The sequence below is a fragment of the Herpailurus yagouaroundi genome, unplaced genomic scaffold (assembly GCF_014898765.1).
Source record: "Herpailurus yagouaroundi ecotype Mexico unplaced genomic scaffold, PumYag 182, whole genome shotgun sequence".
Lineage (NCBI taxonomy): Eukaryota > Metazoa > Chordata > Mammalia > Carnivora > Felidae > Herpailurus > Herpailurus yagouaroundi.
This window is the reverse complement of record NW_024412413.1, coordinates 60,235,118-60,248,565: the sequence shown is the minus strand read 5'-3', so window position 1 is coordinate 60,248,565 and position 13,448 is coordinate 60,235,118. Positions and strand designations below refer to the sequence as shown.

Sequence of the window (13,448 nt, the reverse complement as noted above, 5' to 3'; positions counted from 1 at the left end):
GTGCGTGTGGCGGCAGCACAGCCGCGAGCTGCGCCTGGAGAGCATCAAGTCACAGATCCTGAGCAAACTGCGGCTCAAGGAGGCGCCCAACATCAGCCGCGAGGTGGTGAAGCAGCTGCTGCCCAAGGCGCCGCCGCTACAGCAGATCCTGGACCTGCACGACTTCCAGGGCGACGCGCTGCAGCCCGAGGACTTCCTGGAGGAGGACGAGTACCACGCCACCACCGAGACTGTCATTAGCATGGCTCAGGAGAGTAAGTGGGCGGCGGGGCGCGAGCAGTGGGGTGCTGGCTCGGGCTCCGGGAAAAGTGAGCGCCTCCCGCTCTGAAGCGGGGCGCTCGCGGCTGCTCTGGCCCAGAAGCCTTTTCTGCGAAAACTTGACTGATTGGGGGACGGGGGCTGCTCCGTAGAAGTTTTTTGAGCGGTGGAGATGGGCTGCGGAGTTGTATGCACACTCCGTTCCCTGAGGTGGGAGGGCAAACCGAGAGGGTTGCGAGATACCGCCTTCCACCCCGTGTGTGCGAAAAAAAGACCCGTGTTGCGGGGAGACTGGGGAAGCTGGGGCCCATTCGCAGCGGAGTGGAAGGGGCAACAGCTCAGTCCTGAGGAGCGATGGTGGAGAGGCTGGAGAACCGAATCGGGACGCTTCGGGACCCCCGCAGTCCCTAGCGGGCTGCGGTGCTCTCTGCCTCCCAATGGCCTTGGCACCAACTCTCCACCCTTTCCACCCCTGGCACCGCAGCGCGCCCACTTGAGCTGCAGAGAACTGAGCGCTCTTCTCCCTCCAGCAGGAGTGAGGTCCCAGAGCCCCGTGTCTCTCCTGGCAGCCCAACTGGCACTCATTTCACCCAGAGCCCTTCTGACACCAGGTCTCCCAAGGGGCTGGAAAAGCTGTGTCTTCTCCGTACTGACCGAGCTCAGAGAACTCAACTCTTGCGCTAGGGCTAAGGGCACCCCTTTGGCTACTCAAAGCTTATCGTTCCTTTCCATATTCACCCGCCTTTACTAGAAACCGGATTTGAGGAGAGAGAGGGAGACCTAGGGAAAAAAAGAAAGAAATAGATAAGGAGGGAGGGGGAACCCAGGCATTCAAGCCCCTGGCCAAACGGAAGATGAACATGTTAATAGACTTGAGCTGCTTTGAAATTTTATGGCCTGGAAAATCCAGGCCAACCCCCCCCCCCCCCCCCCCAGCTCTCCCTAGGGTCAGATGACTCCCTTTCCCCTCCCCCACTGAGGTCCCTTCACCCCTTCCCCGCTCCAACTCCAGGGAACCAGGCCCTCTTATTCCCTAGTGGTTTGGCAAAGTCACTCCCCCCACCCCACAGTTTGGTTTTATGGCTCTGAACAGAAGGGGGGGGGGGGACTGGTTTATTGGCAGATGGGTCATAAAAAGCTGGGGGCTGAGGTGGAGTCCTAGTAGCCCACCCCATGGGAGAAGCAGGAACCCAGGTGTGCTTCTGGGAGGCTGAGTGCCTCATACTGCCACCAGTCTTTCTGCAGACCCTAACTCCACAATACTTGGCCAGGCCATAAAGAAAAGAAAACCCAAATGACTAGGAAACTTGCTGAGGAGGGTGGTGGTGGTGGTGGTGGTGAAGAAAGCCTGGGATCTGTCTGGGTTCCTCAGTCTCCCTTGTGTTCCTGAAGTTTCTGCTTTACAGAAGCTAGGGTCAGTCTAAGATTGACTGAAGGCAGGGGTGGGGGTGGGGATTCTAGGAAACAGTTGTAGAGGAATTCTGAAAAAGAGTTTGCTGGAAGAAGATGAAGGGTACAGAGGGAAAAGGTACTCTGGTCCCTGTGGTAGAGTGTGTGTAAGGAGTTTCAGAATGGGTGATGGACCTTCCCCTTGCCTTTCTCCATCCTTAGCATCTCTTAACCAACGGACTCCAGCCCAGAGTTAGTCTTGGTAAAGGGGGTGCAGGAAGTGAAGGCACTCTGTGCTTGCATCGGGAAGTGCAGGTTAGGCTGGGGTGAGGGGGGGTGCAGGGAAGAACACCAGTAGGTGGGGTTCTTCCCGAACTTCCGCCCTCTTTTCACTTAAGGATAACTAGGGAACTAGGTCTCCAGCCAGGTATTGTACGTCCCCTTTAAGAGCAAAGCTGAGCTCTTATGAGAGGGAGGGGGAGCGGAGGGGAAGGGAGGGAGAGAGGGGAAAAGGAAAAAGAGACTTTTATAGTCTAATCCCCAGGGACCCGCTTTAATAAGAGACTTGTGCTCTGCTAATCGGGGGAGGTGTTTGTCAGCAGAGATGGCCTCCGCTCCCCTCCCCCTTCCTCCCCTCCCCCAGCCCTCAGCCCTGGACCCCAGCCCCCACCTCTCCTAGGCTGCAGTGCCTGCCCTAGTTCCCTCCACCCTCTCAGGCTCTCCCACCCCAGCCTTCATCCTGGGAACCCAGCCCCCTTGCCCTTCTGGGAGCCAAGCCCAGCCCCTCAGTTTCTCTCTGCTCTCATACACCAAGAGGCCCCTGCCCTCTCAGCCCAACCTCCTGCCCCTAGGCCTTCCAGCCTGGGTAAGGAGAGTGTGTAAGGGGGTTGGGGGGGGGGGTGGCGGTGGAGGAGGAGGTGGTGAGCTGGGAGGGGGTTGGGCTTTTGCTGAAAATAGTGCAATGACCTCTCTCCAGACCAGCACCGCCTACTAAACCTGACCTGCTGCCTGCCATCAACCCGATCAATCCAACACAGATGTGGCTCCTTCCCCTCCCCTTGGGAGCTGGGCCTATGTGTGTGTTGGGGACTCTCCCAAGCCTCTTGTTTCCCTCTGTGGCACTACCTGCTTCTCCTTTGTTCCTCTCTCTGTATCCTTCTATCCTTTCTCTTTACCCCACAGAGCTTACTACCTTCCTCCTTTCACTTTTTAGCCTCCACCTATTCCTTTTGCATTCCCCCTTCTCTCCCAGTGTTCTTCAACTCCCAAGCTTATTTCTTCTCCCCCTACCATGATCTTCCCCTCTCCCTTCCTCCTCTCTTCCAGTTCTCTTGCCTGTCTTTTTCAGCCTGCCTTCATCTCTAACAGTCTCTTCTCTGTTCTTCTCTCTCTCACCACCTCCAGTCTCTCTCCTGTCTCTTCTCCTTTCCCTTTTCTTTCTCCATCCATCTTGGCCCTGTCCCCTTGTAGTACCAATTGTCCCATATCCACTGGGGGAGAAGGGGATGGTGATTCCCTGGGGTATCTGTCTGAAGAAACCAAAGACTTCGAGGGATGGGGCCCTGGTGCCCAATTCTCCATTTCTAAACCTTGGGTCAGCTTAGGTAGGGCAGTATGTTTAGAGTTTACAAAACTAACAATAAACCACCATTTACTGAGAAGCTACTACTATTTTCATTCTTTATTTAATGCTGAGCACTCCTATGAAACAAGAATTATTATCTGTACCCCTGAGACATTTGGTGGGTAAGGTCAGATACAGGTTAATGAGAAGTCAAGCAGTGATCAAACCCACTTTGTAGTCAAAGAACAGTGTTTCAATGCCAGGAAGAACTTTTAGGCCCTTGCCTGTATAATATAAGATTTGAAGTTTCGGGAGTTCATTCAGCATGCATTTATTGAACACTGCTTGGTATTATGGGAGGCATTAAAGCTATAACAGGGAGCAAAACAGACACAGTATTGACAAGTGTCCACCCTCATGGAGATTAATAGCTAATAGTGAAGACAGGTGGGAAAATAAGACAACCTTATGAAATTAGGCATAGTAAGTAGCCCCATCTCACCAACAGCTTCCCCACCCCAGCTACTCTCTGAATCTCTACTCCCTGAACCCTCCCTTGAATACTGGCACTACAGCTCCAGCAGGAGGATAACTGGGAGGACTACCAGTGCCCTAGGACCTCAGAGAAGAACCAAGGGAAAGGAAGCTACCAGAGGAATTTTGTGTCTCATTCCTGAATATATGAAGATCGTAGAACACTTTCCTCACTTCACTTGGAAGACCCTCCTTCTCCTGGGGGGGGGGGGGGGGCCGGGCGGGGAGGGGGCAGTGCTGATGGGAGACAATAGATGCTAAGTCCTCCATGATTATGCAGAACTCAAGAACTGGGCATGATACCTAAGGTCCTGGACTTCCTGCTCATAATTACATAGCTCTGGACACTCATGCCTCTTTTTCTCTCAGTTTGTTTAGAATGAGAAACATTATCTAGGGCATTTCCAACTGACTTAAGAGCTCAGAAAGCGGAACTGAGAGGAACTGAAATGGAAGCAAAGGCAGATGCTGAGGATCAGCCATTAGACCCAAGAAGGGTCAATTTATAGTCCAGAATAAGGGGTAATGGGCCAAAATGTAAAGTTGAGATGTTAAACCTTTGTAAAGACTTATTGGCCTTGGACTGAGAAACCAAAAGAAACTAGGGGGAGAAAAGAAGACTGATTCCAGTTGATCTGATGTGTTGAATATTATTGCTGATGCTTTTGGGCAGTAGGAGTAAACAACATGGAGGTAGTTTTTCCCTTCCTCAAAAGTTGAGGCAGTATGGTGATGATGAGGAAGAAGCAGCTCAGGAAGCTTGTTCTCAGGTTCAAGGGACTGGAGAGTCAGATGCACAGGAAGTACTTGAGTAGCTCCATTCTTCTGAGTATATTATTTCTAGCATGAATGGTACAAGAAGCCTAAGATGCTTCTTGGTTTACCTCATGGAATACATTTAGCCCCTGTTCCCTACCTGGACCCTGGTTATCCACCCTCAAGACCATCTGGTTGGGGGTGGGGGCTGTGCCAGGCTCCACCTGGCCACCATACAACACAGAGCAGAAATGGGGCAAGGTGCCATGAGGACAGCAGGTGTGATATGAGGTTTGGCTTCTATGAAGAGCATCAAAAGTTCAGAAAAATTTGGAGCCCTACGTGCTGGGGGGCAGGGGGTGCAGTTGGAGGAATGGAAGGCTGCAGGTGGAAGGGGATATCCCTGATAGCTATCTGTGCAGGTTATCTGGTAGAGGGGATTGTGTGTACTGGGGCAAATGGATGCAGATCAGTTAAGGCCTGAGAGAGATATCCTATAGGGAAAGAAAGGAGGCACTGTTCTGAGTACCAGTGACAGAGTAGTCAACAAGACAAACACGAGAAGGGTAAAGAACTGGACAACTCAGGAGGAGTTTTCCAAGTTGTCAATGCCACCCAGGGCTGCTGATGCCCTTCACAAATACCCTTTGCTGATGCTGTGTCCCCTTCTCTCTTATCAGCGGACCCTGCAGTGCAGACAGATGGTAGCCCTCTCTGCTGCCATTTCCACTTCAGCCCCAAGGTGATGTTCACAAAGGTACTGAAGGCCCAGCTGTGGGTGTATCTGCGGCCCGTGCCCCGCCCAGCCACAGTCTACCTGCAGATCTTGCGACTGAAACCCCTAACTGGGGAAGGGACTGCAGGGGGAGGGGGCGGAGGCCGGCGTCACATCCGTATCCGCTCACTCAAGATTGAGCTGCACTCACGCTCAGGCCACTGGCAGAGCATCGACTTCAAGCAAGTGCTACACAGCTGGTTCCGCCAGCCACAGAGCAACTGGGGCATCGAGATCAACGCCTTTGATCCCAGTGGCACAGACCTGGCTGTCACCTCCCTGGGGCCGGGAGCTGAGGGGCTGGTGAGCAGGGAGCTTGAGATGGTGTCAGATATGTGTAACCTGGTCCTGAGGAGGTGGGATGTTGGAAAAGGTAGACCAGGGATGAGAAGGGCTGGGGACCAGCATTATTTCTCTTGGGCCAGGAGCTGGTTCTAGAGGGAGCAGTTTTGGGGGATTGGGTGGGGAGTGGCAGCTAGTGTTTTTCAGATACAAGCCAGACAACAGCTGAAGACTGGATTTGGGGTGAAGTGTGAGTTAATGGGAGATCCAAGAGAACACAAAAATGGGCTGTTGATGAGGCCTGGGGCCAAGGGGCTGATCAGGATCAGGTTGCCAGGAGAGGGGGAATTCAAGAAGTGAGTTGAAGGACAGATAGCTAGCTTACAAGGAGAGAGGGTAGAAGATATGGGGTATGGGAGCAGAGGAACAGCTTAGAAGGCAATGGTCTCTGTTCTGATGCCCCTGTTGAAGGGCAGGTGAGAAAGGAAAGGGAGTAGGAACTCTTCAGGGCTCTATCACATCTCTTTCTCCTCTCCCTCATCCCCAGCATCCTTTTATGGAGCTTCGGGTCCTAGAGAACACAAAACGGTCCCGGCGGAACCTGGGCCTGGACTGCGATGAGCACTCGAGTGAGTCCCGCTGCTGCCGATACCCCCTCACAGTGGACTTTGAGGCTTTTGGCTGGGACTGGATCATCGCGCCTAAACGATACAAGGCCAACTACTGCTCCGGCCAGTGCGAGTACATGTTCATGCAAAAGTATCCGCACACCCACTTGGTGCAACAGGCTAATCCAAGAGGCTCTGCTGGGCCCTGCTGTACTCCCACCAAGATGTCCCCAATCAACATGCTCTACTTCAATGACAAGCAGCAGATTATCTACGGCAAGATCCCTGGCATGGTGGTGGATCGCTGTGGCTGCTCCTAAGGTGGGGGACAGAGGATGCCTCCCCCATAGACCCTACCCCTAGACCCCCAGCCCTGATCCCCATGCCCCCAGGCCCTTGAGCTCCCTCCACCTCTTCCCATGAACATCACACCTTGTTCCCTGCCCAAGCAGTGTGCAATACAACAGAGGGAGGCAGGTGGGGATTGATGGGTGAGGGGTTTGGGGGACAGGGGGAAGAGGGGGCATGGTCAGGTGGGGAGTGTTTGAGGTTTGCAAGTGAGAAGGTTTGGCAAGAAGACAGAGAGACGTAGAGACAGAGGTAGAGCAGAGGGATAGAGACAGAGGAACAAAAAGAGCAGCAGTGAGAAGGCAAAGGGAGAGAGAGGCAGAAGAGACAGAGACCAGGCAGAGATAAAAGATGAGAAAGAGGCTGAAATGGAATAAGAGAAAGCCCCACACCCAGCCTCCTTTCTTCCACTGGCAAGGTGGGGGCTTGGTATGGTTTGGGGAGATCCCCTGACTACCATTCTCAGTAGGAGGAAATAAAAAATCCATTCTTAGCTTCTTCCCTTTCTCCCTCCAGCAGTGGCCAGGGGAAGGGAAGCGAGGGCAGGGGCAAAAGTAAGGATTTTGGAATTTTATTTATTTATTTATTGTGACTTTTCATTTTTTGGTATTTGGCTTTACTGAAATAGAAGGGCCCCTGCCCACTGTGCCCCATTTCTCCCTTATTACCCACCTACCCACCCACTGTTCTCCCTCAATACCCACCTACTTAAGCACTTGTATAAAGCCTCCAGGGTTGGGAATGGGAGTAGAGGGCAAGAGGGCTAACACATGGAAGTTTCCAACCCATAATCACCCAACTTAACCTTCCTGAGCCAAATGGGTTGAACTGAATTCCAGCAGTCATGGAAACTGGTAAGAGGTTAGGGTTTAGGAGCTGGGGGTGGGGAGAAGGGGAGGGGAGCACCCTCAACATTCAGGATCTGTATGAGAGCCACTAAATTAACCCTCATATCCACCCTCATAGTCCTGAGTTATTTAGCCAGAGGGTGTGGCCCACATATGCCCAAATTCCCCCCAGCTAAGAGAGAGACCAAAGAGCCTGTGGAATACCCCTACTCCCAGCCTCTATCTTCAGGTCAATAAAAAAAAGTATAGAGATCCCAGAGTCCCAGGTCTGGGAAGGGTTAGGAGGAGTCAAGAAATGAGTAGTAAGAAGGTTGAAGGTTACAGGGCATTTGAATCCAAATCACTGCTCTGGGCTAGGGAATAGAGCCAGCAGACCAAGATGGAAGGGATTCTGGAGGGGGGACATTCTAGTTCCTCCAAACCCAAAGCTCAGGGTGGAAGGGGGGAGAACAAGGGAGCAGAGTGTCTATAATTATTTTTATCTTTTATTTTTGGAATCTAGCAGTACCTGGCAGCAGGGAGGGGACAATACAATGGGGAAGGAAAAAGCATCTGACAAGGCCAGTTAGAGCAGAGGATTAGAAGGATGGAGACTCCCTGGTTTGGAAGGCTAGGAAACAGGCAGGGACTTGTTGCCACTCCAAGTCACTAGCTGGGCCTATTCATTCCTCCCATAATCCTGACCCACCATCCTCTGGACTCACTGTGCCTCAGTTTCTTCCCCTCGATGGAATGAGAAATAGCAGCACCCGCCACAGCCAAGAGATGAATTCTGAGCACTTACCACGGGCACTTTATGGACATAAAATACCTCTCGCTGTGGGACAGATAACCAGGGCACCAGAGTAGTGGTGAAGAGATGTGAGGCTTAGAGGAGTCACAGGCTTCAGAGTACAAGTTCCCCTCTGCCTCCCAGCTGGACAGTGTGCCTGAAGCCAAGGAGTTGAGATTCTCCTGATCCACACCCTATCCATACCTCACCACAGACCTCTTGGCTCCAGGCAAGAGCCTAGAGGATGTCAGGAGAGGAGATGAAGAACCTTCAGCAAAACCGTCACTCTAAGTAGAGCCAGCAGTTATGGGTCTGATGCAAACAGTACTGGACTAAAGCCCGGCCTGGAGAGATGACCTGGAAGGCCTGTTCTTCCCGAGTATGACTCTCCTGACTGGCCCAGGTAGAAGGGGCAAAGGTATGTGACCACCCCTGGGAAGGTGAGCTTTAGTGTCTTCTTCCCATTCCCATAGTGAAAAAATGAGATGAGGTGTTTTGGTACAGGAATGGGCAAGGGCTGTTAAGTATTTCAACTCGCCTCCCATATAACAGCTATGCTAACCCCCAGCCTCTCCTCCCTGGCCCTGTTCTTCATCCTTCCTTCTACCCCAATCTTGGAGCACAAGATACACCTGACAACACCATTCACATTTCCTTGGTTGAAGGAGAGGAACAGAGAAGTGAAGAACAGAAGATGCCTCCTCCAAGATCAAATGCTCCGGTCTCCTGATCTTGGCACAGGGTGGGGGTTGGGCAATAGACATCAGGTGACTTCCCTCTACAAATTCTAGAGAGCTGGAGCATTAGACTTGGGGGACACTTAGACTATGCCACTTTAACACCGCCAAATAATGACCTTTGTTGGGGGAGGGTCTTTTTCTTTTGAACATAAATCTTAAGAGTTGAAATCTCATTTCCTTGGTCCCCCTCACCCCCAAAGAGGCATGGGGTTAAAGAGGCTTGGAGGCACAGTCCAGCAACCTAGTGGGAACTAGCACCCCCTCTCCCACTTTATGTTGTGTGTGGACCTGGCCAGTGCCCCTCTGATCATAAGTAGTGTAATTATTATTTACTTTGTGTATTTGTTACACCATGTGTGTGATTGCCTTTGTTTGTTAAGGGTGACTGAGGAGTATGGGGATGACAGGGGCACTGGAATGCCGGGAAAGGACTTCTTCACTGAGATCAAGGCTTCCTGGAGGGAACCATTGCAAAAAGGCCATCTGGCAGTTTTCAAGTTATGTGACAGAGGGCAAGGATGGCCATAGGGTGCTCTGAGTTTTGGGACGGTCACATGACACAATCCAGCACTTGAACCTGAAAAAAAAAAATAAATAAAAGCAGTCAAAGAGTTTAGAATTCAGTGATGAACTCTTCTCCCTAATCAAGCGCCACATTTATTTATCAGAGACCAGGAACAAAAGAGGCTCTGACAGGATGAAACCTTGTGTTCAAAGAAGATGGGGGTTGGGGGTGGTGGTGGTTTTGGGAGCAAAAAAAACATTAGGGGTATTTGGGATGAGGGTGGGGACATATATAGTCCAAGGGAGGATGGGCAGAGAATGGGAAAGGGAGGGGACCTGCAACAACTCCTCTCTGGATAACTTGATCCAAAACAGTCCCAAAGATTACCAAAACCCTCTTCTAGGCTCACACTAACAGAAGATCTGTAGGTTCTCTTGAGATGATCCAGCTAATATCTGTCCCATTCTCCTACAGTTCCCTGATCCTAGGTTTCCTCAACAAAGTTTCACCAAAATCCACAAACCAAACCAACATAGCCTTCAACTTGTAAATGTACCAAGATGATTCAGCATCTTAAATAGTCTTTCTCTGATTCAGCCATAAAAATGTTTCCCATGTACCTAGAACAAAAGAATATTGCCTAATTCACATTTAAAAAGCAAGCAAACAAACAACAACAAAAAACAAAGGAAAGCTCCTATCACATCAACCTGATCTGTAATAGGGGCCAGGGCCACTGTGGGTTCAGTGTGCCACCATGTTTTCCCTGTCCTGTCAGTTCTGTCAGTAGACTGACCCCTCAGACCAACTACAACAATAAGGTTGAAAGAGGATGAAAGTGCTACATACTCTATTTTCCCAAGGAACTGCTTTATCCACACCTACTCCTAGAGTTTGGCTTGAGCTAAAAATAGGTTTTCTCTCTCATCACTCATTTCCTATGTTGAAAGGACACCTAGAAGAGATTGCCGGATGATTTTTATCCCCAAACAACCCCCCACCCAATGCATGAGTAGCTATCCTAGTCTCTTCCTTCGCCCATTTTTAGGATGCCAGGGCCCCATGCTAAGAACCAGCAAGCAGTGGCATTTATAGCTTCTGATCCTTAGTGAAGCAGAGGCAGGGAAGTCAATGCCCCAGGCCACAAGGTCAGCTTTCCTGCCCCTGAGCTGGAGTATGGGAGCAATTAGGACTCCCACCTCTTCCCACCCTCAGAATCCCTACATGCATCTGCACATGCAGCGCTTGAGCACATACACTCACAAACACAGTCAAATGAATCTACTCAGCTCCCTCCCTACCCTCTGGCTGGAACCTACTCAGGGAAAAGAAATATTTCCACTGTAAGTCACCTAGTAAAATTAAGAGTTTACTGAATGATTACTATGCAAACTATGGTAAACAAATTGTGCTGAATACATAATCTATTATCAATTTTCATAGGGTCGCTACTGGGTAGTCTGGAAAGTCATGGAATGATTTGCCCAATCTGAGCCAGTAGAATTAGTATGGAGGAATGAGGAATTACATCTAAGTAGTTGCTACACAATATTCCACTCTAATCTGTTCTAGTAATAGTAATCTGAGAGGCAGAAAAACTAAAGGCAGGGAAAGAAAAGGACAAGAAAATTTTTTCTTTATTTCTAAAGAGAAAGCTGGGATCACCCTGGGCACAAAGGGTATGCAAAGGTATGAAACCTGCCATTATTTTTCAATCCCTTTGAAAGTAAAAAAACAGGAATGTGGACATGTAGCAAGAGGGGGAGGTTAGATTTTAGTGGATTTCAAGAATCAGAGGGAAGACATTACCTGTGAGAGGCCCACACGGAAGAGAACAGAGAAAAAGTTATTCTCCCTTATATTAAGTTCCTTTCTTCCCCCTCATCTGTTTCTCATGTCAGACATGGCAATACGACTCAAACCCAAGAAGTCCTGCTCTTATTCATGTCTTCCTTCCTATAGCTCTCACCAGTACAGAAACTTCTAGCCTTCTATCTTCAGAAGTTCCTAGGAGTTGGAGTAGGGGGAAGGGCATTTTGGGGTGATGGTGGAGAAAAAGAACGATCCCATGGTTCTCAGAGAACCATAAAAAGGCACAGATTTATAGCTGAGAAAGGTAGTTCCCTCCACATCTTTTATAGACTCTCTCATTAAGAGCTTCCAGGTATGCAGAGAATGTCACAGCTTCAGGACAGGGAAAAGAGGACTGGAGTCAGCTAACTATATCTGGATCCTAGATCAGCTACACTAGGGCGAGTGGGGGATAGAAAGGAAAGGTACTTGGATCTTAGATAATGAATTCCAAGCCTGGATGCTTTTAAAGGGACTTACTATGTTAAAATTTGAATTATTAAAAAAGGCAGGCATCCTGAATTTTCATACACTCAAAAAGTATGCAAGGAATGACTACAATGAGACAGGAAGAGGAGGATTTGGTGATCAGGTTTGGAGATGAACGACTTCTGACCAACATAAGAACAGCTGCTGGAATTGGATGAAAAAGGTTATTAAAAAATCCATTTAGGGGCACCTGGGAGGTGCAGTCAGGTAAGTGTCCCACTTCAGCTCAGGTCACATGATCTCACTGTTCTTGAGTTCAAGGCCCACATTGGGCTCTGCACTGACAGCTCAGAGCCTGGAGTCTGCTTCAGATTCTGTGTCTCCTCCTCTCTCTACTACCCTGCTCACACTGTCTTTCTCTCTCCTAAAAACAAACGTTAAAAAATTTTTTTAACAAAGATGATGATGAAGAGACAAAGTGAAGAAAACTTCTGAAGGACCCAGTGCTCTATTCCTATACCTATTTCTTACTTTTCCCATCCTTGGGTAGAAAACCCTTACTGAATCTATAGTCTCTCTCAAGCTACAAAACAACTAATTTTCTGTGGTTCTGTTTTCAAATGAAGTAAGAGACACAGTAAAGAGAGGAAAAGTTAGCCTCAAGATCAGGGCCTGGAGAAAAGAAAAGGAAGGCAAACAGAACAGGCCAGAAGGAAGAGAGGGAAGGAAAAGTTTAACCAGTGTTCCCTTTTGTTCACCTCTCCAAAGTCTCAAATTGGGGCAATTTTCACAATAAATAGGCAATCTTTGGATCTGCTCTCCAAGGCATAGTTTTTTTAAAGCATCTAAACTTAGGTCCCCATCCTACTCAGCTACCAAAGAGGCATTGTGGAAGGAGATTCTTGTTAGGAAGGAATTCAAACCATTACTTTTCTATTAACCACAAAACCAGGAGGGTTTTCAGTAGAAACTGAAATAAGGAATTACACCACAGCAACACAGGATCTGATCAAGGTATGAAAGTCTTCACGTAAGGTGCCAGGCATTTAAGTTTTATTCTAAAAAACAAAACAAAAAAAACCAAAAACTAACCTTACAGAGATGTCTAGAAATAAAGAGTAAGAGGAGAAACCCTATACCAACATATCCAAAAAAGATTAAGTAGGATGTCTCAAATCTAGGTGAAACATCAAATACAAACAAGTAGCCTGCTTAGAGCCAAACCTAAGAGGCTTAGCAAGGAAAAGGAGTTTTAGTAATATCTAAGAAACACAACCACTAAAACTGTATACTTCTGTAACAGAAGACAACAAATTAGCACAGGATTTGATTAGATAGAATTGTAGAAGCTTCCAGGGGGGCCTGGCTGGAAGAGCATGCTTTTGATCTCCAGACAGATCTATCTTGAGTTCACTGAGCCCCAAGCTGGGTGTAGAGATTACATACATACATACATAAACAAACAAACTTAAAAAAAAAAAAAAAATAGAGGCCTCCAGTCCACTGCTTCCTAATGACCTAGATAACAATTATTAACACCGCTGACCATCTTCTGTCTTGCTTTGAATCCCTACTTTCTTCTAGCTCTGAGGGGTAACTGACCCATCTCCTTTCCTGAACTGCATAACCAGTAGGGTTCCACATATTGGCTCTGACTGAAACAACCAGATAGTATCATACCAGGTCACTCTTGAAAATAGGGTCCTAGGGGCGCCTGGGTGGCACAGTCGGTTAAGCGTCCGACTTCAGCCAGGTCATGATCTCGCGGTCTGTGAGTTCGAGCCCCGCG

The 13,448-nt window shown here is 49.1% G+C and overlaps 2 protein-coding genes across 2 annotated transcripts in view; one reads left to right on the top strand and one right to left on the bottom strand.

Annotated features, from left to right (window-relative positions):
* Positions 1-4: 4 nt before the first annotated feature.
* GDF11 (growth differentiation factor 11) lies at positions 5-9,497 on the top strand (the record flags this gene model as incomplete). The annotated part of the gene is made up of 3 exons (XM_040490433.1): positions 5-254; positions 5,182-5,579; positions 6,106-9,497. Coding segments are annotated over 3 exons (1,029 nt in total), but the record flags the coding sequence as incomplete, so codon positions are not given.
* Positions 8,105-13,448, bottom strand: part of SARNP (SAP domain containing ribonucleoprotein) — a 55,041-nt gene continuing 49,697 nt past the window's right edge. The window contains exon 12 of the transcript XR_005795509.1: positions 8,105-9,451. The gene's annotated coding sequence lies outside the window, so the exon portion shown is untranslated. The remainder of the gene's footprint in view (positions 9,452-13,448) is intronic.